General features: G+C 45.8%; 1 protein-coding gene across 8 annotated transcripts in view; it reads left to right on the plus strand.

The window, feature by feature from the left end:
• The first annotated feature begins 3902 nt into the window (after positions 1–3902).
• The window catches only part of LOC139347596 (DNA (cytosine-5)-methyltransferase 3A-like), a 53375-nt gene continuing 32073 nt past the window's right edge, over positions 3903–25204 (plus strand). For 4 of the 8 annotated variants that reach the window (XM_070987302.1, XM_070987304.1, XM_070987305.1 and 1 more), the window contains exons 1-6: positions 3904–4072; positions 8515–8744; positions 15035–15142; positions 23106–23229; positions 23570–23607; positions 23762–23878. In XM_070987302.1, the coding sequence (XP_070843403.1) occupies positions 8676–8744; positions 15035–15142; positions 23106–23229; positions 23570–23607; positions 23762–23878 (456 nt within the window). In that variant the 5' untranslated portion in view covers positions 3904–4072; positions 8515–8675. Of the gene's footprint in view, positions 4073–8514; positions 8745–15034; positions 15143–21043; positions 21370–23105; positions 23230–23569; positions 23608–23761; positions 23879–25204 lie in introns of those variants that run through there. The other 4 variants (XM_070987303.1, XM_070987307.1, XM_070987309.1 and 1 more) reach the window with 4 other exon arrangements.

The raw sequence follows: 25204 nt of genomic DNA on the forward strand, positions 1-25204 counted from the left end.
TTAGCACAGAAGATCCAGTTAAACAGAAGCAGCAACACTACAGTGTAAAAGTACTCTGTTTAAGTGTTAAATATATCAGAGTATCAGTCCAGAGTAATGGGCCTGTTAGTGTGACACTGATACATTATTAGATTATTAATGCTAAAGGATTGTGTGAATTACATTTGGAGGTAAATTTGGAACTAGAGCTGTCGAATGAATGAAACACAGTGGAGTGAAAAGTTGTTTACAATGTTTATCTCTGAAATGTTGCAGATTAAAAGTGTAAAGTTGCATTAAATGAACCTCATTTACCTCAATTAGTGCTTATGATAAACTTAAGTGCTCAATTCAGTGCATTCAGTGGTTTTGCTGCTACAGTCACAGTATAATAATATAATTTGCTAAGTGTACTATGTAAGATAAGAGATAAAGGTATGTTGGAATGTCACTGATGCATTCATGTGTAAAATGGTTTATTGTCAGGTTGGAGCTAATTTTAACAAGTTCATAACCTGTTTTTAATCTTTAATGCATCACATTTTAAAACTGAAGTCATGATCTGAAATACATGAAGTAAATTTAGCTGCCAAATAAAGGCAGTGGTGTAAATAATACTTCGTTTCCCCTGAAATGTGGTAGAAATACTTCAGTAAAGAGCCTCAGAGTCGAGTACAGAGCTTGAGTAAATGTACTTGAAGGTAGTACAGGCTGCAGCCTGACACAGATTTTCATCCGAGCTGATCGCAGTAATCTGCGGACGGGACGCCTTCTATTTTTTACATCTTCCTGCGAGCGAGTGTTTTTGGTCGTAACCCAGTTTCTATAAATAAACCCCCCCAGCATGGACTCCAAAAATACACCCGATTTCTCTCCTGCGTGTTTTTAACATCTCTCCCTGATTTAGTGTCCTCATTAGTATGGATGACCAGTTCTCACTTTTCCCATGAGCTTCCCTCAGAGGTCACCACTCTGTGTGTGTGTGTGTGTTGTATATGTGCGTTTGTGAGTGTGTGTGCGAGGCGGGGGTGTAAATTATACACTGAATAAAGCTCATTGAGGTTGTCTGTTGTGGATGACCTCACTGCCTGCTATAAATAACCCCCCCCCCACCCAGCACCCCCTCTGCTCCCTCACACCGGCGCAGTTATGACCCTGTTTAGTGGATCTGAGCACTTTCGTCCCCTCAGAGGTCAAACTGAGTTTAACCTTCTCTTCTGAAGCAACAACTGGCAAAAGTCAGCCGCTCATCATGCGACAAAGGTCAATTTCATCTGCGGTGACGGTTCATTCTGAATCAGTTTATTGATCAGTCGTTAACAGAGAATTGATCGTCAGTGATTCTGATTGTTAACTGCACATCGAAGTCTTACAGTGAGGAAAATTCTGAATATTTGCTGCTTATTAAAAAGGAGGATTTGCTGGTTTTCCCTGTTTCATATTATTATAAATTGGGCAATTTTGGACTGTTAAACAAGCACTTTAAAACCATCAAGTTTGCTGTTTTTTACTCTTTTATGGACTAAAAGTTTTACACTGAATCCAAACTTTATAGTGTGAGTTAATGGAAAACACCACTCATCCATCTGCTCGTGCTGTTCAGAGCGCTGTGATGCCTCACTGAGCTCGCACTACATTTTCCGCCTTCCCTCTCTTTCGTAGAACGCCGCGTCCGCCGCCGAGCAGGTTTCGACGTGCTGCAGCAGGCGTCAGCTTCACCTGCTGAGGGACCCGAGGAGAAAGGAGGCAGATCAGAGGAAAGCCGCCCGGCAAACGAGAGAAGGGGTAAATCCGCTCTGTTCACGCGTGGGTTGGAGGAAGGTGGAGACAGGTAACCGAGAGAAAACATGACCGAAGAAAACACCTTTGTGCATCGACAGCAGCTGTTTGGAAAACTGTGTGCAACCCAAGAAAAACTCATTTTACATTACGTTTTAATCATGAGACAATTTTAAAGATCCACAAATTATGTTCCTTTTCTCAAACTAGAGCTTTTTGCTTTGTTAAACTAGATTTTTTTTTTACCTTTCCAGGCTCTAAAAATCCACTCAAATGAGAAAAAAGCTCCTGACGCTCAGACCAGGGGAGCAGATATCGGTTCCATTTAAAGAGGTGGTTAAGCAGTGATCTGCAGAGATCAAAGTTTGCTTCTTGTGCCACAGAAGCTGAAGTGTTACTGATGCTAAAGGGGACGCACAGTATTTAAGCAGCATTCGCTTATTTGAATCTAAAGACCAGTTCAGCCTGCGACACGCTGACGATGTTCAGCGATTATGAGCTCGGCCGGATGTTAACCGGGGTCAGAACGAGCAGCCGGGCTCTCTCACGTATTTCTGCACATTTATGAATAAAACACACCTTCACATTTTCAGAGCTTGGGGGCAGAATTAACCCTCATTTTCAGTGTTTGCCCTGCAGCAAAAGGGAGAATCTTTGTGCTTTCTGTGTGTGTTAGTTAGTTCACAGCAACTCAATTAAGCTGTGTGATGATGAAGATGATTGTCTCCACAGGATGAGGTCATGTTTGCGTGATTTGAGTACATGCTGGGGATACTGTTAGTGGTACATGCAGTTCTAAGGAGTCCATGAGTACACAGCGGCCGTGTAACACACTCAGCTCCAGACTGAGTCACTGCACAGAGGAGAAATCTTCCATCTCTGAGGGGAATAATAGTAAAAGTGAAACACGAAATGCGTCCTTTAAAGTGTTAAATCCCACATTTGTGTCTGTCAGTCACATGCTCGCCCGTCAGGCTTGTGGAAGCAGCCAGAAATGATTTTTGAGCTCCTCATCATCTGTGACACCAGCAGTTCTTGGCTGCGTGACAGACGATTGGCTCTCAGGTTTGTCTCTGCAGAAGAAGACGACGGGAGACAGTTTGACTGGTTTCCTGTGTTCGGTCTGCGGCCGAGGGACGCGTTACATGAGCTGTCAAGTCCTGTCCACCAGGGCGTCCTTAACTGCGAGTGATGCACTTAAAACACACTGAAACTTGTTAGCCTAGCAACAATAATTCTACAAACAACCCATAATGCAACACTCTCCACCGCCGAAGACTCTCTGAACCCCCAAATTTGTCTAATATTCAGGCAAGATAAGAAAAAACTATGAATCTCACACCATAGAAATTAAATAGTGACAGACAGCAAAGAACAAAGGAGAAACATAGAAAAAAAGACAATTAAAAAAGCATAAAGAATAAAAATAAACTATCTGAATGTACATTATGTGTAATAGTGTAAGAAAACTGTTGGTGTATTGAATTGCACGAGTCAGACGTGGATAATAAGTAGTGTTTTGTACTATTACACAGTAAAAAATACATATAATACAGTAAAAATATATGTAACATTACACAATATATTTGCACAGATGTAATGGAAATGAGGTCTACGATGTTTTTACGTTTTTTTTCTCTTCATGCTCAAAATCAACCAATCAATCAAGCAGTTATTCAAGACGCAAAGTGATGCTACGCTAAAGTAAATGCAGCGTCACGTTTCACGGTACAGATTAAAGTGCCCATGAAAACAGTCTTCCCTGACTCAGCAGTTTCTCGTGATAACGCCTCTGAAGCTGCTCTGAAGAGTTTCTGATGTTTCCGTTCAGTCCTCGCGCTCCTGTCACGCTGCTCAACCGGAACTCGGCCTAACGTTGGGTTCAACCGAGGTTTACTTCACGGAGGCGCTGTTACTTTATTCAAGTCCGCACACTTCTACACCTGTCCTCATCTGCCCGCCCGCGTGCGTGCACGTGCGCGCGAGTGCGAACGTGCGTGTGCGTCCGTGCTGTCGCTGATGGAGACTTTAGGACCCGGCGGAAACCTTGTCTCCGGTGCGGCAGCCTCTGCGGCTCGTGAGAGAGCGAGCAGGCCGGTTAAAGAGAGAGAGAGGGAGAGAGAGAGAGAGAGAGAGGGAGAGGGAGAGAGGCAGGCGGGGGAGCGCGAGCCAGCAGCGGAGAGAGAAGACCCGGTAGAGCGCGAGGAGGGAGAGAGAGAGAGAGTGAGAGAGAGAGAGAGAGAGACCGAGAGTGAACGAGAGGAGAGAGAGCGACGACCATCAGGGTCCGTGTGCCTGAGGGACGGACGACACGGTAAATATAAACATTACATTTTGGCTCGCGGACGCACGCCGGCAGCCGTTAAGTTAAGCTACAGTCATCTCCTAAAGTCATGGCTCGCGCGCTCCGGAGTCCAACCGTTGGTTCCGTTTTAGCGGATGATGTGCGCGTGAAGACGGAGCGGTTCGCACACGGGGCGAGTGAACTTGGTGAGTTCTTTTGTGCGGCGGAAAATCACGGCAACCGGACGACCGTTATGTGACGGCCGTGTGTTAAACGTCGTCCGGTGCGGCGCACGGCCCATCGCTCTGCTCCCCGGACACCAGCAGGTAACGTTAAACCGGAGCGCACCGTCCTCTTCGCGCACCAGATGCAGACAGACACATCAGCGCGCGGAACCGTCGCCTCCGCGGAGAGCGAGCCGGCGGGCGCGCGCCTGCCGAGGTTACTGAGTGCATTCGGTCTGAAACGCGCCCCCGTGTGTGTTTTTTACCTGACCCAGTAAAGCTTATCGTCGCTACACACTCAGACACGTGTCTCTCACCGGCTGCCCGCCCCGCACACACCCCCGCCGGGATTATACGCCATTTAAGAGAGGCCGTCCGGTAAAGGCCGCGTGAGGTCGCTCCCAATATTAATTGTCATAAAGCTGGGTTCTGCCAAGCTAGCAAGCAATAAGACACTTCCGGCGTAGGCATTAAAAATAAAAGCACCATTGGCGAACGTTTCGCTGAGGTAATATCAGAATATTTAAGCAGTTTGATCACATGTCCATTGTAAAAGTGATATTTCACGAGTTGTAAATCTACACCTTCAATGATATTCTGTTAGTAAAAGATTTGATTTGTATTTGAGCCTGAAACATGAGCCTGATTACTTTCATCATCATTATTTTCTTGAGCAATAAAATAATATGTTGATCTATAAAATGTCAGAAAATGATGAACCACAGCTGTCAAAATTATCCATGTTCCAACAAGACATCTTAACATGTCTTCTTTCATCTGACTATAAGTCTTAAACCCCAAGGAGTCCAATTTGTTCTTGTGGAAGTCTTAAAAACAATATGGCTTAATCAATTGATCATTACCAAGTAGTGTTTATTGATTTCCTGTCAATCAAGTAATCTGTAGCTTACATTTAGGATACTGAGGGCATGTCCTCTGTGTTTTTTCTGAGAATCTGAGGGTTTTCACAACCTTCTGGAGTTAACACTGTACAGTTAACACAACAAACACACGGTGGGTATTTTTAGACTTAAATTCCACCATTTAAAGACCAACAATGAATGAATAAAGGATTCATTATTTCCCCATGAGGATGTCATTCTGGCCAGCGTGGAGAAGGTTTTGAAACAGACAGTCAAGAAATATGTCTGAATAAGCACAAACACCACAAATGTGTGCAATAGAAACACTTAATTGTTGGTGTCTGGTCAAAATTTACTGAGGGTGTGAGTTAGGGCATGATGTGTTGGGAGAATTGGACTCATGACCTCAGATGACCTTTTTATTTCTAAGTCCTGGACTCTTGGATTTGTATGAAAATGGAAAACGAGCTTGAAAATGCTGAAAGTCTGACATTTTAGATAAAAACGAGATTTACCTGCCTTAAAGAATGTGTCACTTTGCTCACCTGTGTGTCTGTCTCGATGTTATAGTTAGAATATAATTGCCTTTTACTTCAGTAATCTCTCATCTGTCAGTAAGAAATGCTTTACTGATCACCGGAGGAGGTATTTCTCATGATACATCAGCGCAAAAGACAGAGTTAGAGGAAAGGAAACGGATCTAAAGAAAAATATTTCATAGTGAATATTTTATGCTTTTATTGTGAAGACAAATCGCCTACTTCCCTGTCTTTTCACTGCCTAACTCTGTCTACGCTGACATACCTCTGAAGCTTTTTCTCTGCGCAACCATTTCTCCTCCCACCAGTCCAGGCTTCTCCTTGGGCCTTTGACTCCGGTCTAATTTAAACCGCTGCTGCATGAAGACTTCAACAGTTTCAATCAGTGTGTATAGACTTGCTATAGGAGTGTGAGGTGTGTGGGTGACCTAAATACGCAGGGCTTGGAGGAGCTGGTTGGCCTGGAGCCTGGAGCTTGTGCAGGGAGCCCCCGGGGGTGTGGGGTGGATACCGTACACCCATTTCTGCAAAGTTTCCACCCTTGTCTTTCCGCTGGTAACCCTGGCCGGCTGCCTGTTGTCTTAGTAGGTGATGTAAGGCCACAGCGTGAGGAGTGACATACTGTACAATGCATCTCGAGGAAAGCCAGACATATTGGCTGCACTCACACTGTGCTCAAATCCGAATCACTCCCGAGATCCAGTTCTCCTTTAACCACATGCAAACATTGCAGCTGAGGCTCCCTTTGTGCACAGGTTGCCATCAGTCTCCCGCACCAGTCTGAACAAATCGCACCCCTGAACCGACTCGTCGAGGAAAACCTCACGGCCGACATGCTCGTGCAGAAGTGAGGCGCGGGCTGCTTTGACTCATGCCTTCATGTGTGGTGTAATTTGTCTGCTGATGTGCAGCTGAGCCACAGCGATGGAAAATAAATAATTTTTAATGATACAGTCCAAAATCACAACTCTAAAATAGGTAAAGTGGCAGGTGTGCTTTAAAACCTCGCAGCAGGACGCCTCAAACAAACCTGCTGGACAGTTTAAACCTGCCTGGGAAAGTGCACCAATAGAGAACAATATAAACTGAAGTCCTTCAGACCTTAAGGCAGGATGTTAGCCTGTACTGTTTCAGCTGACACTGTGCTCACATGGTGCTTATTGCTGATTGAAGGTACACTCAGGACGGTATTCCACAGCAGAGGCACTGGCTGGTGTCAGTATGATGCAGCTGCCATGTGAACCTAATGGATTCTCAGAGGTAACAGGACACTTAAACGATGAAAGAGGATGAGAGGACATGGTGTCAATAGAGCCCCTGAGCTAAATGTTGCCTCAAGGCCCCCGAGTTGCTTAATCCAGCACCTGCACGACCACATAATAACACTCCAGCAAACTTTGAGGAAATGAGTTAATTAATGAGTTAATGAGCACAACTGCAGTGCAGTTTTGGCCGTTTTCATGCAAACTCGGCCTCAGAGCGAAGTGTTTTGAATCGTCCAGGAAGTGAAGCATCGATGAAGCAGCTGCTGAACTGCTCCTCAGCTTCTTCATCACTCTGACACGGTGAACAGAGATGAGCCTCGCAGCCAGATACGGGCACATTTTGTTGAAGTCTGTCGTTGGTAAACGAGCTTAAAAAACACAACTTTAACTTCACTAAATCAGGGTTTTACACTCTAAACTTTCTCAGCAGCCACAAATCTGTCCTCATGCCCTCTTGACAGTTGATTACAGATTGATTTTGTCTTGCACTCCTGTCACTTATTGACTCCCGTACAGCAAATTAATCGTAATGAGGGTGATGACAAAAGATCCAAGATGAGTATAAACACTTAGAAGGTCGCACACGGCTGTCCTCCATCTTCCCACCGTCGCTCCACAGGTGATGTGTGCGCCTGGTCGCAAGGAGTGACGTCATATTTATCACGTAAATTTGCCAAAATCGCCGCTCGTTATGCTTCTCAAACTGCCGTTTTCCTCTGTTTTATAGCATCGTAGATTTGATCTCAGTGGGTTTTGAGTGCAAGTTGAGCAAAAAGCAATTTGTAGTTTAGATTCTGGCAGGTTTTTATTGTTATATCTGTATTTTTTTCATTGGACGATTAGTTACAGTAATTAAAAAACAGCTGATGATAGTGGATCCTGACGGCCTTGAAACACACCTGGGGACCTTTGATGCATATCACCCCCCCATCTGTCTCTACGACCTGCTGCCAAAAAAGGCAAAAAACAAACAAGCAGAACAAGAAAAAATGATAAAATAGATAAATTTAATAATCAGAAAAACAAGTAACTGTGAGTTCAATGACGCCCAGAAATCAGATGCAGTGTTATTAAGAGACTCAGGACCAAACATGAAGGTGGCCAAATCAAGATTTAAAAAGAAATCAGCTTCGGTGTGACTTTTCTCTGCTTGTACCATCATTGAAAACCAAATCTGTGTCACGTTTGAGGGAAAAATTGAGATTTTGGCCGCGCTTGTTGGAAGACAGCAGCCATTCTGTCTCATGAAACGGGACAGTTTCATCCCGCCACATCAATCACGCTGTCGGCTGTGCACGCCTGAGAACACCTGTGCGTGTGCGTGGATGCGTAAATGTGTGTTAACCTGTTACTGCGCTGAAATGGAATATTTGTGGGGTCCCATCCATCAAACACTTGAAAAAGACACGCCACGACCTCGGGGCTCCGCGTGCGAGCGCGGGAGGTGGACAGCCTGAGGACGGGAGGAGCAGCGAGGTGTTAATCACACGCTGACAGAGAGTTCTCACTCAGACCTGACAGACCGCCTCACTGTAAACCCACTCATGTCACGCCGTCTGCCTTTTGTCTTTCTTCTCCCAGGAGAGGGGGAGGACCGAGCGAGCGAGCGATCGTCCCGCGGACGGATTGAATGACGCCGCACCTGGTGCCTCTGAGGGCCTTTCCCATGTTTTGATTTGCTCCATTTTTTTTTTTTTTTTTTTTTACTTTCTGATCCTGGTTTCACCGAGCCGCCGCCTGCCATGCCGTCCAACAGCCCCGCCGCCGCCGAGCCGCCCCAGACACCTGAGAACGACACCGCCAATGATGTGGTGAGACGTCCATCAGCTTCTTTTCTGAACTGGGAGTAATGTGTCACTACTGGTACTGGTCGTACAGTTAAATCAGCTGTTCCACAGTGTAGAAAATACTACAGCAAATAGTCCTGCCATCAAGTTTTTATGAAGGACAGAAGCATTTATGGAGTCAGAAGTGTGTCCAAACTGCTGTCTCTTCACATGAAAGCGTCCACATGACGGAAACATCAGCTGCTACAGGATGTAGGATCTGTGTCGGCGCGTGTGTGTGTGTGTGTGTGTGTCAGCTGCATCAAGCACATCTGGACATGAACATGCAGAAAAATGTAAAACAAAACTTTAAATCTAAAAGCCTTCCCCAAATAGATTTCTCCTCTGAATTGGCAGACTCATGATCTGTTTTAATGCAAATCTAATGAAGGAATTTACGGCTCCTTCTTCGAATATATCAGCTGGTTAAGTGATTATAATTTACTGCAACTGCAAGTGTTACAAAAGTGAAAGTACTCATTCTGGTGATTGGTTCCTTTCAGTGTTGCTGTATCAGCAGAGCGTACAGGAAGCGCAGGCGGCACAAACTAACGAAGATACTGTCGAGTCATTGAAGTGACGGCCGCGCGTCAGTCAGATAAATGTTTACACATAAAACGCAGATTATTTCACTCTGTAAATATGGAAATGCCAGTAGAGATAAGATAAGATAAGCATGAGATCAGCCTTGACTGGTGCCCAGAGGGGAAATTCAGGCACAGGAATAAGTAAATAAATAGAGAAAGTGATGAAATAGATACAAGTGGAATTAGTTCAGTGGAGTGCTCGAGCTGAAATACTTTATTTAAGTCGAGCGCTTAAATAAATGCTCTCAGCTTTCCACCTGTGACCACTCGTACGCCACCGTCTCAGCCACTTGTCCGCTCGCTGCCGTTGCTGCTGCTATTATTACAAATATTAAATTACTACTACTGTTATTTTTGCAGCCACAGATATTATTACAACCACGGCCGCTTTTACTACAGCTATCATTAGCGCTACTACTTTGGCTTCTAAGCTCGCAGTTGAGAGCTTTTTTTAGCCAACACACACAGAAAATCTGGCGAGTGAGGACTGTGTGTCTGTAATAATTAAACGTACAGTTATTTATTTACGTTCGCTTCGGTCCTTTCTGCATTCCACGCGCTCGCCCCCGACCACATGCAGGTGAAACCAGCGCAGGGTTTCAAGCCTCAAACTGTTTTTTTTTTTTTTTTCTACCCAAATGAGCTCGCACAAACACACACATTAACACACAGTCGGACATGCACAAGGTGAAAAATGGCTCCTTTCATTTGCGCCCCCGGAGCTCAGGGCAGCCCTCGTAAATCTGTGAGAAGTTTTGAAGTTGGTTCTATATAAAGAGCCGTCTTACTCGCTTACTTCCACATTCACAGGCTGGCAGAGAGCCAACGAGTACAAAGTTTCCCTTATAGAGCGCGCTGTGCTTTTTAACTTCCTCACACTTAACTCGGTCAAAGAGTTAAAAAAAGAGAAAAGCCTGCAGAGAAATCCGAAAGGCCTTTTGCTGCTTGCCTCCTTTTCGGCCTCACACAGAAAATACAAACCAATGCTTAAATGTGTGACCTTTATTTAAGCCCATGTTTTTCTGTAATTGTTTTATCGCTGGACTGTATCTTAAAGGTGCAGCTTGTAGGATTTGGGGGCACCTATTGGCAGAAATGGAATATAAAATCCATTCTTATGTTTTCTTTGGTGTACAATCACCTGAAAGCGAGAATATTCCTTAAAATGAGCTTTTACATCTTCATATCTGTCCTTCTGCCATGTTGCACCGCCATGTTTCTACAGTAGCCCATAAGGGATGGTGAGGTGAGGGGTTTTCCGCTGCCACTGACTACACACCGGACATTTAAGCCCCGCCCCCTTCCCCTTCGTATGCCAATCGCAGCCCAGCGCGACCTCTGCCAGCTTCGCCCGTCTTTCCGCTCATTCCTCGGCTGCACAGCGCTCACATTTACGTATACGCTGCAAACTTCAAAGGCAGTTTGAAGTCCGTCAAAAGCTGCCTCGGGGACATGTCACATCCTGACCGTGTGGACAGTGTTGTTCTCTCCCGTCTCCAAAGCCTTAAAGCCACAGTACGCTCGGAGCAGGCCTGTCCTCAGGTCTAGGTTTAGGTTCAAGTCTAAGGACTAAAGTGTTTAGAGGTGATAACTCCTCCAGCTGCCGTCCAAACCTCCTCGGACCGCCTCCTGATCGGTCTCTGAGCGTTAGCACTCAACCCAGCGGCTCGAACAAGCAGGGAGAGCAGATTGAGATCGTCTCCTTCCAAAGATAACGCGTGAAAAATAAAGCTCCCTGTACGTCAACGGTCTGCAGGAAGCAGTGGCCATGATTGTCCGATGGTTTGGAAATGGACGGAGCCCCTGATTGGAGGCTCCAGACGTTGTCAGACCGTCATTGGACGAGCACTTTGTTTAAAGCCTCTGAGGCTTTAATGGCCTGGGGACAAAGTCTCTGTGTATACAGTGAGTGCTATAAAACTTATAGCGCTCTGAGCTCTGACCGAGGAGACCATGTTTACTCCATCTCTAGAACAGAACAGGCGTAGACGTCGCCATGTTATTGATGTAGCTGCCAGCTGTGACCAGGTGAGAACACGGCGGCTGGGATTGGTCGGTTCTCGTGGACCATCCTGTCCTCTGTCGTGTGAGTTACGTTTAAATGTGTGAAATGATCATTTTAAAGCAGGCCTGTGTAGAAGTGACATCTGCGCTGCTGATGCCTTTAAATGCCGTGAATCTGGACAAAGTGTTCTCTCCGTGGACCTCTTCGTCAGTCACCGACGAGGTGACGAGGACTCGGAGTGAAATGCAGAGAGGAAGACGAAGAAGAGGGAGGCGAGGAGGATGAAGAGGAGGGAGAGAGACAGCGAGGAGGACGAGGAGATGGGGTGGAGAGAAAGAGGACGAGCTGTCTGCTGCTGATGGGATCCTCCTCCGCCCGCCTGGTTTGCAGTCTGGTTGCTTAGCAACTGCGGTGGCCTAAAATAACCTGCCGGGGGACAGAAATAGACCAAAGACACATGGACAGATCGGACGGCATGTGTGTCGGGTGTGTTTGCGTGTGTTTTGAGGGGACTTGGTCGAGAGGTTTTCTGGCTTTGTTGGTTTGTCTCACTCAGTTGTCTTTGTCTTTTGTCTCTTTGTCCGTCCACGACTGAGGACGCCTGTATCGTTAAAATGTGTCCAGAAGTGTGCGTCGTGACACGGGCATATGGACGCCGCACCAGGCAGACAGGCGCGGGGCCATTACCCGCTCTAGCTGGTTGCTATGCCCATCGTCAGGGAAGTGACATCACAATGTTTAGTCGGCACGGCGGCCCTGTCGGAGACAGTTGCTAAGCAGTTTCTGCACCTTAGCAACCACTCCGCTGTCACCGCAGCAGCGTCCAGCGTGAGGGAGACAAGGAGGAAGAGGGAGACACAAGGCTGACAACAGGTCAGGTCGACTGATGGAGAGTCCACAAACAGAGAGGACATTATTATTATTAGAGTAAGACAGAGACACAAAACCTGAGAGTGAAGGAGAGGACACCACACAGCAACGTGTCCCAAAGCACAAAGCAACACACGGACTGATGGAGACGAGGAAGAGTAGGTGATGCAGAACGAGTGCAGGCAGGGTTTGACGACAGGACGGCAGACAGACACACTGTGAGACGGCCTAAAGACATGCCGTGAGACGGTCTAAAGACACACTGTGAGACGGTGTAAAGACACACTGTGAAACGGTCTAAAGACACGGTGAGACAGTCTAAAGACGCACTGTGAGACACTCTAAAGACACACCGTGAGACACTCTAAAGACACTGTGAGACGGTCTAAAGACACGGTGAGACAGTCTAAAGACGCACCGTGAGACACTCTAAAGACACTGTGAGACACTCTAAAGACACACCGTGAGACGGTCTAAAGACACACGGTGAGACAGTCTAAAGACACACCGTGAGACACTCTAAAGACACTGTGAGACACTCTAAAGACACTGTGAGACGGTCTAAACTGAGTCAGATACAGCTGTATCGCTCATGCTGGGATGAATGAGACGTTGTGGACAGAGGACATGAGCAGCAGCGCTTTATGGCGCCGTTGAACCTGCCAGGTGTTCGACTCGCTGGATTCACCTGAAGCAAACGTTCCCGTCCGGTTACTGAGTGTCGATAAGCTGCCGTGAGGATGGAGGATCACTGACCTGAAGGACAGCTGGCCGTCATGTGACGCTGTGTTGTGCTGATGTGTTGTTTGCATGTCAGCATTTAAAAAGCTTATGTCGTCTGATTGAACGAGTCAGTCTGAGGTGAGTTCGGTCTGACACACCTGACAGAGCTCCACTCACAGAAACCAACAGAAAGCAGCTGATCTCAAATAGACTCTACAGAAAACGTACCTAGACAGTCGTCCACACTCAGTTTTCTGCCTCTCGTTTGTTTTAATCCCGCGTAGACGACTCCCCTCGGCTGTCTCAACCAAACTTTGAGCGAACCTGTGATTAGAAACAATATTTCTCCTCACCGCCACGTTCAAAGCTGCCGTGTTCGCTCCAGCTCTACCAGAGTGCACCAGTTCTCCCTGTAACACTGACATTTGTTTAATTTCTGCCCGAGGCGGCGATGCACACAGAGAGAGCTCAGTATGCAGAAAAACCTAGAATGAAAACCACTGCGGCTGGCAAACTCCTGCCTGCCGGCTAAAACACGACGTCGTCTCTCACGATGGAGCTCCGAACCTGAAGAGCAGCGCATCCATCCATCACGTCCGCTAAGATGCAGCTGCAGCAGGTCACTCCGTCCGGCTCGCTCTCGCCTCCTCTTGGGTCCAGTGAACATTTTGTGCAGACTCGATGTAGAAATGGAAACCTGACCTGAGTCGAGTTCACTCGGACCCTCAAATTATTGGGGAGGGGGTTGCATTGATTACCGCTGCGTGGGAGGGATCATGGGAAAAAAATGTCTGCCTCGTGAATGAGTGAATACTTTAATTGATAGAGGAGGGGGTGCTTGCATCTCTGTTGGTTCTTTATTGCCTGTTCATTAGTTTCTTATCAGGATGTCGACAGAACAAGAAAACACAAACCATCATCAGGTCGTGTCCAGTCCTGAACAAGTCATTACAGACCTTTTTGACCTTTGACCTCTTCCAGAGAAGCAGTGTCTGGTCGGGGCCGCTGAGGAGACATTTCCGCTCTCACATGGTTTCATTTAAACGATGTTTTCAGTCCAAAGAGGGAAAGTTATCCGATATTTCCTTTTTTTTCCTCTCCCAATGGTCATTTCAGGACCCCTCAGATTTACCCGGTGGCCCATTGGAGGGGCCCGACCCCTTGGTTGGGACTCCCTCACTGTATGCAGATGTAGTTAAAACTAGCTCCACCTTAAAATGCTGCTCACACGTTGATGTATCATGATATCAGTCTCAGGGCGTTTACTGCAGAATGAGTACTCTTCCTTGTGGTATTTTGTAGTAAATGGATTTTTGGGTGCTTGTAATAGAGAATAAAAGTTCAAAAGTATTGTTTTGACATGAAGAGCATCAAAAAACTGTTGTTTAAAGTGAAGACAGACAGATCAGTCCGTCTGGTCTGAGGTCTTTCAAAGGTGTTGCTGAGCTCTGCATGGACTCGCTGGCCGACGCACAGGTGCAGCACGCGGTTTTTATTTTACACCTCACTGTAAAGTTACACCGCCGCTCCTCTACAACTGCACTGCAGCGCTTTATCTCTGCTGCGAGCTGAGGAGCAAACCGCCGAGACGAATTCATTCAGGTTCAAAGCTCAAAACGCTGGTGTTGCCAGGCTTCCTGCAGCCTTCTGAAAGCCTGCAAACGATGAGATTTGCGCCGTGTGTCCACGCTGAGATCAATGCAGAGCAGGTCTAGAAATATTACAACATGCATCCTGTCGGCTTCGCTGCACACAGCTGGATTTCATGTCTGCAAACATGTAATTTGCTGGTTTTGTCTTTCATATTTATAGTTTCAAAACTGCTTTGTTAAATCACAGCCTGGCTGGGTTTTGACATCTTTATTTCTCAAGTAGTTTTAAATTAAATTTTGCTTTTTTCCTCCTCTTGAAAAGTCTCACTTTCTGAAAACGTGTTTGTCGTGTTTGCTGCCCTCTCTTCATTTTATCCTGTCTTGCCGTCTTTGCCTCCTTTGTTGCTTTAATGTGGCCTCGCTGCTGACATCAATTATGACTTCACACAGTCATTCGATTGGCTCCGTGTTTGATGTGCCCTCTCTGTAATTGCCCAGAGTGAAGATGGAGCAGACCAGGACAGTCCAGAGGAGGGGACGCCAGCGAGCCCCCGCACCAAGCGCAGAGTGGGTCGTCCTGGCAGGAAACGCAAACAGCTGCTTCCTGTGAGTGCTGTAATTACAGGCTGTCACTGGCTCCACTCTCCACGCCGCAGCAGACTGACTGATCATCTCTTCACCTACACAGCGTTTCTCCCTCACATGAGCAGATATGTTCAGCGTGTTTCCAGGAGCGCTTCGCTCCACTGTGATGCGTTCGCTAGCTCGCCGGTTTCTCATGACACAGAACAATAGGCACTTACCGCGTTAATTAATTCTCACGTTGGAGTGTGTTTGACAGATGATGTGTCAGAGCACTTCACAGCAGCTTCCTTTGGTTGCTTTTCCTCTGCTTTCATACATTACACTCAGACTTTTTTTCCAGCAGTGTGTGTGTGTGTGTGTGTGTGTGTGTGTGTGTGTGTGTGTGTGTGTGAGAACGGGGATTCCTCCACACATTGGCTCGTCCCCCCCACCCTCCTTCCACACGTAACGCTAACTTCATTTCCTTATTTTGTCGTCATCTGCACATTCTGCCTCCAGTCACCACATTTTCCACATACTCGCTGCGACCGCTTTGCCTAAAGTTGCTTAAAAGCTGTGATTTATTGGAGCTGATGCGATAAACCTCTGGACAGCAGTTCACTTCAGATGTTACGATAACATTTAACTCACCGAAACATGGCCGAGTTCTCCGAATGTGGCAGCAGCTTTAGAAATAAACCAGAAAGGATCAAAGTCAGATTCACGTGGAAGACAAAACCCAAACTGGCCGTTGTCGACGCCCACCGCAGCCTGCTTTAAATTTGACCTGCTGTACTTGCCGTAGCTGTGAACCCTCATGGTTTTCCTGCACAAACAGAGATTACTAGCAACGTGGTAGCTAATCTGGCAAAAGTATTCAACTTTAAATCCACACGATTGGTTTATTTCCAGTGTTCGTTTCAAGATTTATGCAATTGCTCTGGTGAGTACAATCTTATCATAACTGACATAACTGATCACTGAAGTGATGGAGGAAAAACCCAAATCGTGATAAACTGCAGTTTTTGTTAAATTGGTTTTTACCGTATTGTCTGTTTTACAAATCCTGTTAGTTTTATTTTAAAATTAGTTTTCAAGTTAATCAGTTTGTCTTAAAGGACCAGTGTGTTGGATTTAGTGCCATCTAGTGGTGAGGTTGAAGATTGCAACCAACCTGGTTTGTCCTTTCTGGGCTCCTGTAGAAACGCTGTGGATGAGGACCTGCTCCGTTTGTACATATAAAGAGCTCATTCTAACATAACGAAGCAAAGTTTCATAGCCGATTTAATTTAGTTTGATGAATTTAATTGTGATTTTAAGATCTGTTTTTAAAGAAACACAGTCACAGACAGCAGTCAGTCAGTTCTTACAGTCTGCAGTGTACCTGTTATGAAGCAGTCATGGAGACGTGGACGCAAACAAAAAACAATGAAAAGTTTGAAACAGACATAGCTTACGTAGCTTAAGTTGTTCAGTGAGTTTTGATTGATCACTGGTCACTCATCCATGTGAACAATCACCAGCACTGATCACAGCACGGTGTATAAGGACAGGTCTTACCTGCACAGGTGTGCTCGCTGGACTTTTCTTCCCAGAATGCAGAAACTGCCTCTGCACTCTGTACGAGCAGTTTACCTGCACGTTGTTTCCACTTAGTTTTCCTAATTTGGTCGGCGAGCACTTCTGCTGAGGACGTTGGGATTGTTCAGTTGCTTTCGCACAAGGTGAACGTGTGTCTTGCGTCCTGTGTGCGAGCTGGTCACCTTTGGGCCAGCGGCAGTAAGCTGTGAGCGCTGTTTGAGAGCTGCAGTACGACTGGAACGACACCACCCGGGACGTCTTCACTGTCGGACTTCAGCCCTTTGGCAGCTCCTCTCCTCCATATTTCTCCCTCCATTCATCCTCTTATCACTCACCTCGTGTGTGTGTGTGGGTGTGTGTGCGGGTGGGGGTGTGTGGGTTTGTGTGTGTGGGTCTACTTGTGTGTGCATTCATGTGTGCAGGAGAGCAGGTCTGATCATGCTGTGATGTCTGAGCTCTGACAAGGTAGGCAGGATTAATGTGGGTCCTGTCACACACACACACACGTGCGCGCGCACACACACACACACACACAGTTGAATACATGCACACAAACACAAGCGTGCACATTCAACACACAGCTGAAGACTAAACATACGTGTTACATGTAACAAAAACTCTGCGTGCAGATACGTTTTGTTTGTTCTGCAGTACCAGAAGTATTTGTCATAACACCATTAATCACAGTACTACAGCAGTGGCAGTACTTGTAGCAGGAGTAAAAGTAGTAGTATTACTAGAATTAGTCAAGTGGTGGTAATTGTAGTAGAAGAAATAGTAGTAGCAGTAGTAGTAGTAAAGGGTAAAACAATAGCAGTAGTGGTTAAAGCAGTAATATGTAGTATGTATGTAGTGTTTTATTACTGTAGTATCAGTGTTATTGGTCGTAGTTTAAACACAGTAGCAGTATTTGCAGTAGTGCTAACTGTAGCTGTTGTTCTACAATAGTAGTAGATGTGGTAGTTGCAGCATAAGTAGTATTTTTAGAAGTAGTAGTTTGTCAGTAGTGTCAGTTGTAGTAGTAATAGTAGCACAAGCAGTATTAGCAGTAGCAGTAAAAGTGGTAATAATTATAGCAGTAGTGGTACCAACAGTAGTGGTTGGAGTGTAACTGTGGTTGTAGTAGTTATAAAAGTAGCAGCAGTAATATAATAGTAGCAGCTGACGTTTTAATAGTAGCAATAGTAGTAGTTGCATAATAGTACAAATAGCAGTAGTATTGGTTGTGGTATAATAGTAATTGTCGTAGTAGTTACAGTGGTATTCTAATAATAGAAGGAGCAGTAGCAGATATTGTCTAATAGTAGTGGTATAATACAAGAATTAGTGCTTGTTTTAGTAGCAATAGTAGTAGTAGTAGTAGAAGTTTTAGTAGAGTTGTAGTCATTGCAGTAGTGATGGTAGTGAGAATAGTGGTCATAACAGTATTATAATAGCAGTAGTAGTAGTAGTAGTACCAGCTGTAGTGGTGATGTAAATGTAGTTGTAGTAGTAATAGCTGTAGCTGTATAATTGGTACTAACAGCAGTAATAGTGGTACTGCAATGGAAGCTCTAGTATAAGTAAAAGTTGCAGCAGTGTTCATGGTAGTATTGTAGTAGTAGTAGTAGTAGTAGTAGTAGTAGAAGTAATAGTACAGAAGAATGAGTTGTCTTTGTTTGCTGATGATGATAGTATGAGTACAGCAGTATTATCACATGTAGTAGTTGTGGAACATATAACAGAAGCCTCTCGCCCAGCCAACGGTATGTTACCCATTAACACACACACGCACGCACACGCACGCACACACACGCACACACACACACGGTGGAGTGTGTCCAGGAATAGAGCCATTGTGTGGAGCTCAGGGTGGAGCTGCAGTGTCACTAACTATAGAGAGCAGGGAGGGACGGAGCCTCACTTTCTCTCCTCCGTCTCCTTCACTCGCTCGTTCTCCTCCATTGCCAGCACACACACACACACACGCACAAACACACACGCACACACACGTCGTTACAGTAATGATGATACTTTCATGGATCAGCTGAACGATCCTTAACTACTTCAAGCCTCCATCTTTTTTCCTTTCGCCCTCGTCCTTTCTCCTTTTTTCTGCCTCCTTGATTCTGTTGCTCGCTCACAGCTCGCTGTACGTTGGGATAGGTGTCGCCTCCTCCTCTCTCCTCTTTCCTTTCTCCCTCGTTCCTCTGCCATGTGCGGAGCAGCTGGCGGGGTTTCATGTGTGTGTGTGTGTGTGTGTGTGTGTGTGTGTGTGTGCAGTTTGAAGTACAGTCGGACTGAAGGGATATCTTTGGCGCTTTACCCGACATGAACGTCCCCTCACGGCCACGGCCACACGTGACCAAATAATCCAACTTTTCAAGTGAAAGTAAAGCTCGTCTGTAATTACTGGAACCGTCGTGTAAAATGCGAGGTCTTAATTTGACTTGATAACCGTCCGACGTTGGCGTGTGTGCAGCTTTCTCTTCACTCTCTTGGTGTTTCCGTTTTGCGCCCAAACCACAAAGGTCACAGAGACGCTGTGGAAAAATTGTGGTTGTGTTTGCAGCGTTTGACAAAAAGCGTCATAACTTTCTCGAGCCAGAAACGAACCAGCCTTTGATTTACAGCTAACGCTACAAGTTTGTGTGTTAGTGCACTTCAATGAGCTCTGCAGTGTCATGAAGCTCACAGATGAACTTTCTAACAAAGCTCAGGTTGTTTAGGAAATCACATTCCTCTGTAATCTTCTATTAAATCATTTCCTCAATCTGCGTATTCACAGTCACTGAACTGAGAAATCCACTATAAAAGTGGTTAAATAGGATTTGATCTCTTGGCTTTAAAGTCGGTCCGACTGTTGTAAGACGGCGTGTGTGTCAGCAGAGGTCAAAATCTTTGCATGTGAAACCCTCAAACAGAGTCAACCCTCACTGATAAGTGACAACAGCAGTTCGCAGCAGCATCTGATGGTTCCAGCTTCTTAAATGTGAGCCTTTTCTGTGTCACACGTGATGGAAAAACTGAATATCTTCCCATTTTGAACAGCTGATCAGACAAAACATGACATTTGACGGCCGAACCTTGGGCTGTGGGATATTATAAAGGGCACTTTTTATTGTTTTCTGACATTTTAGAGACAAAGCGATTGATCAATAATGGAAATGATTGTGAGCTGCAGCCCTAATAGAAACACCTGTCAGGATCACACAAACTGTGACCACAAAGCTGAATCAGCACCTCTATAAAACAGTTTCTGAGCATCATAACCTTCATGGTGGTGGCGTTTAACGCAGGCCTGTCGTGTTAGGCCGAATTAACTGTGTGTGTTTCTGAGATTAGATGAATTTGGTGCATGAACACGCAACACTGTCCCCCTTCCCTCTTTCACTCTTTCAACACAATCACATCTACACAAGCAAACTGTAAAAACAGTCATTAGAGGAAGCAGTCTTCAGCTAAAAGCTAGAGGAATCACCTTGTTTGTGATTCGTCGCCACGGCTCGTAAGGTGTCCGCCTGCGTCTTTACTCACTTTGCTTTGCTAGATATCCTGAACACTCAGCATCCAGTGATAGCTCCTCAGGCCAGCGTGGCCACGGCAGCTATCTGCAGCCGTAACAACCATTAGCTAGCAAGACTGAAGCAAACACAAGAGATACAGTGAAAATAGATGAGGAGGAGACGAAGAGGCCGGTGGAAAGTGTGGCAGACGTTAGCATGGCTGTCCCTCTAGAGGCTGCTTTGTGTTCTTTTGTCTCACGCTGATGTAAATCTGAGACATGCTCAGTTTGGGCAGCTCTCCAAATCGCGCCACGTCCAAAACATAATCTGGACGAGGCTCACGGCTACTGTGAGGCGCTGAAACAAAAAGTGCCTGCTGTGCGCATATTTCTGCACATATGCGTTAGCTCCATCTGTCACGCTGATGCTGGAAACGGCGACAGCACGGTTTGGCTTATCATGCATTTAGTTGCTACGTTAGCTTGGCCACTGCTTATTTTATTATCTTTTGAGGCACCATTGTTTTATTGTTTGCTACATCCTGCTCTCTCTTCAGCCTCCCGCGGGTGTCATCAGTCTCATCCAACCCAAAGCCAGCCCAGGGTTGGTTGCTGTACTGTGCACGCAGCTTAGGTTAGACTCAGTGAAGTCAGGTACTTTCCACGCCGCCTGCCGCTCAGATCAAGGTTAGACACAGAGAGAAGGCAGGTCAGCGAGCTGCTTGACAAGATAGCAGACAACATAAACCACCAGTTTGCATGCATGTGATGTTTTTGTGCGAGTTTAACCCGAATTCTGAAAATGTCCTGATACAACTTCAAAGCTGCATTAAGCAATTTCCTTGACAGTCACACTGAGTCAGACGGCGCTCTGTAAAGTGAATCAGCACTGTAGTGTGCAGCCTGCAGCCGCGTTGAGCGCATCGCTTTGGTTCACCGGCCTGAATGAAACCCAACCGATGCACCTGCTCTGGCAGAGGGAAGTGCACAGGCAGCTCGCACAAGCTGATTGTGCACTTCCTGCTTAGCGCAAAATGGCGGAGGGGCGAAGGGGCTGAAGAGCGTCGAACATATAGCAATCCAAAGACATCCAGATACTTTTCTCGGGAGTTGGTGGACCAAACAAGGGCTGAATTGGATTTACATTCGACATGTGACCAAAAAGATGACTGCAAGTCCAGATTCCTCTGTTTCTGCTGAATGTGTAAGTAGTCAGTTGTTTGCTTCAAAGTTAGCTGTAGGGGCTGATTTTGTATCTTTTTGCCTCCTAATGTTAAAAATTGCTTAATGCAGCTTTAGCTTCAGTTTGGGCTTAAAGACGAGAAATGCTAAGGCGTGTTCGCATCGAGGGCTCGTGGCGGTTTTGCATGTGCGCAAGATAGACGCCGATGAATTTCATTTTAAAGAAACATGTTACGTTCATCTCGGCTAATTCACGCCATGGTTTTGATTGTTTTGTTTTAAAAAAATCATGTGAGCTAATTTATAACAAAGCACCTGGTTGATTTTTATGCAGCATGTGTAGCATTTCAACCGATTTAGTTGAAGTGCTTTGAGTTATTTAGTCTGAATGTGTCGTGTGTTTGATGCTTCCTGTAATCTGTGCCGTCGTCGAAATGCTTTTGTGTCAGCGGCTCATTTCCAACTTCGAGTGAACATGTTTCTTTTCACACATGCAGCTTCTCTGCTCACAACTCTAACATCTGTGCGTTTTCACACAGCTAAAACACACCTTTAGTGAGAGTTAAGATCATTATCTAAAGCCAACTCTCAAACATAGTGAGGTTTTTCAAGTAGAAAACACAGAATGAAAGCTAGAGCTGAAGCGGTGCGCTGTCACACAGTCTGTGCAGACTGGAGGCTTTAAAAACTCGCCTTATACAGGGCATGCACATCACTAGAATTAATTCACAAAAGGGCAAAGCACACGTTGATGCAAAATGTACTTTTCTTGTACCTGGGATGGGATGTTTTGGCCACCAAAAATCCACCACCCTGTTTGAAAACCGTGTTCCTGTTTAAGTGTTAAAACGTGTGCTGGTGCAGTTAAGTTCGCCCTGAGGCCCTTTCACTCACCTTTTGTGTTCTCAGCCTTTTACGGGCCTTCTCACCCGCTCATTACAGCCTTTGTGGCCTTGTTAGCCCGAGCTAACATTAGCGTAGCCATTTGAGCTCGACATTCACCCCCGCTCTGCACTTTCTAACTGCCGATCTATAAAACGTGTTCGCCTGTTAGCGACAAACACGCGTTAAAAATCCTGCTGGCCTTTTAGAGGGGACGCATGATCAGAGTTCAGCGTCATTAATGCTGGTGAGCTAATGGATGAGCCATTGAATTAGAGGCAGGATTATATTCACAGCAGATTGTTTGAGTGCACAGTTACACAAAGCGCGTACTGCCATCTCAGTATTTTGCAGTATAATTACAACAGTCCTGTTTGAAAAGTATGAAATGACAAAACTCTGTAGTAAAGTATTTCTTGAAATTTTTCATGTCATTTTGCAGTTTATGTCATCTTAACCTAATTTTATGAGGGGTTACCCCCCCCCCATGTGCTCATTAATCATCAGCACTGTTACTGACATCAAAACTGCCCCCCTTCTCATTCCATAAGCATGTGTGTGTGTGTGTGTGTGTGTGTGTGTGTGTGTGTGTGTGTGTTAATGGGAGCTGGGGGTGTTTATTGTACTGATCCTATGCAGACACACTCTGCTGGATGTACCTGCTCTGCATTGTACTAACAAGAGCAGACTAATAGGATTGTGTGTGTGTGTATGTGTGTTGCAGCAGGTCTTTGATTGTGTGTGATGCATGAGTTTTATGTGTGTGTGTGTGTGTGTGTGTGTGTGTGTATAGTTATTATGTCTGTGAAGTCCTTTGATGAGTCTAGACGAGGGCCAGCAGCAGTTTTCTCAGACTGTGCTCTGTCTGTTTCCCAGGAGATGGCGACCTCTGACCCCTGCGCAAACGCCCCCCCAACCCCGCCCGAGGAGCCGGAGCCCTCCCCCTCCCCTCGCAAGAAGCGTGGGCGTCGGAAACTGGAGCAAACCGAGAAGAATAAGGGTATAGATTTAATACAAAGTCATGCAGTTTGTCCAAATGAGCAGTAATTAAATGTGCAGAAGCCTTTGATTCAAGAACAGCGCGCAACAGCCGCGTTTTTAATATTTTAGATGCTTTAAGGATGTGGAAAGTGACGGCCATGATGCCTTCAAGAGTGCTTGTCAGTTTAGCTGACATTTTAATGGTCAAATAACCTCCAGATTGCAGTGTTTGAACACACCTCGGCTTTAAATATGGACGCCAGGGCAAAGCGATGAAAACCATGACTTTACCTCCTCATTAAAGCTCCTGTTAAACGTGAACAAATGGCCCATTTCCTGTTACTTTTCTCTTCCTGCAGACGAGCCAGACGACAGAAACTGCGACTCCCCCAGAGAGGTGAGAAAACCAGTCGCTACCGTGCTTCTGATGGTTTTCACATCCAAGACAGAAATGAAGAAAGCCCACTCTCATAGTACAAGCAGATTTAAGAGCAAGCATCTAACAAGCTCTGCGTGTGTGTGTGTGTGTGTGTGTGCGTGTGTGTGTGCAGGGTGAGACCGGGAGGCTGCGGAGGAGGCCAGTTCCCAGAGTGACTTTCCAGGCTGGAGATCCGTACTACATCAGCAGGAGACAGAGAGAAGAATGGCTCAGCCGCTGGAAGATGGAGGTGGGAGAGAAACAGGTCTCTGTCTGTGTCACTTTGCAGCTCCGCTCACATGGAGGCGTTTATTTTCTTTGGATTCAGTCAGAGTGAAACGCCGCATGTTGACGCTTCAAACGCTTCTTGACAGATCTTAATTTTTCCATGTAAGCACATTTTGCAAAAGCTTTGTCCTGCAGTGCAAACGTTCGATTGGCCGACGTGTCTGCAGAGAGGATCTGTAATCTTTTTGGTTGGATCTTTGTGTTGTGAAGCAACCGAAATACAGTACGCTAAAAATGATTTTAACCCTGCTGTGTTTGTGTCGAATGTTCATTTTACTCCAATAAAAGAGACAGCGGTCGTAACAAATTACTACTGAAGATTATTTTTGCTATTTTAAAAATGAGGAGAGGCCTGAAGGCGAGTTCAGTTTGAGTCGCTGCGCTCGCTCCTTCGCTGCTCGCCGGTCATCTGCTGCTGCTGCTGCTGCTGCTGCTGCTGCTGCTGCTGCTGCTGCTGCTGCTGCTCAGAGGGCCTTTCAAAGTAGCTGGGAAGCTCATCAGCTGATAATTAAGAGGCAGTTTTTGCAAAAACTTCAATTAAATTATTTTGACTAATTGACTAATGCATCCATCAGTCTTATACCATGAATCAGCGTTGGTGGTATAGTGGTTAGCATAGCTGCCTTCCAAGCAGTTGACCTGGGTTTGATTCCTGGCCAACACAAATTCTGTTTTAAACAATTTCCCCTCAGGGATCAATAAAGGATCTGGATCCAGGTCATGTTAACTAGATTAATCATTAGGAGTTAGTGTTATACTGCTGGGAGGTGCTGGAGGACATGTGATGTCATAGTAAGTCATTCCGGTTCATTCTGTCCCGACTGGTTTTCCATCATGCTTTGAGGTCTTTAAAAGTCTTGATTTGGTGACGTCTGCAGAAACTGAAACAGTGAAACAACGCCTTCCATTATCAAACCATAACTAGATCATTACTTACTCGTGTACTTAAGTGAACACGACAGAGGTCGGAGGCGTCCTCCGGTTCGTCAGCCGTTGACTACGTTTGTTAGCGCATGCACCGAAAGACGTTTGTCTGTTTCCAGTCGAACCATAAAAAACAAACCACTGACGTCTGAGCGCCTTCTTTTTGTCATCGTCTGTCGTTGGATTTTCACTTTGTGTTGACGTTTTCCCAGCCTCCATCACACACTTTTGTTTTCTCCGTCTTCCCGCTCTTCTCGACTCTGCGGTGTGTTTGTTTACACTGGGAGGGAGTGGACTTCCCTTCCATACAGACACTCAGCTGGCTGCTGAAAGACGAATTGTGTCCTTTCATTTTCTTTGGCTT

Source organism: Chaetodon trifascialis, chromosome 19 (assembly GCF_039877785.1).
Source record: "Chaetodon trifascialis isolate fChaTrf1 chromosome 19, fChaTrf1.hap1, whole genome shotgun sequence".
NCBI classification, from domain to species: Eukaryota; Metazoa; Chordata; class Actinopteri; order Chaetodontiformes; family Chaetodontidae; genus Chaetodon; species Chaetodon trifascialis.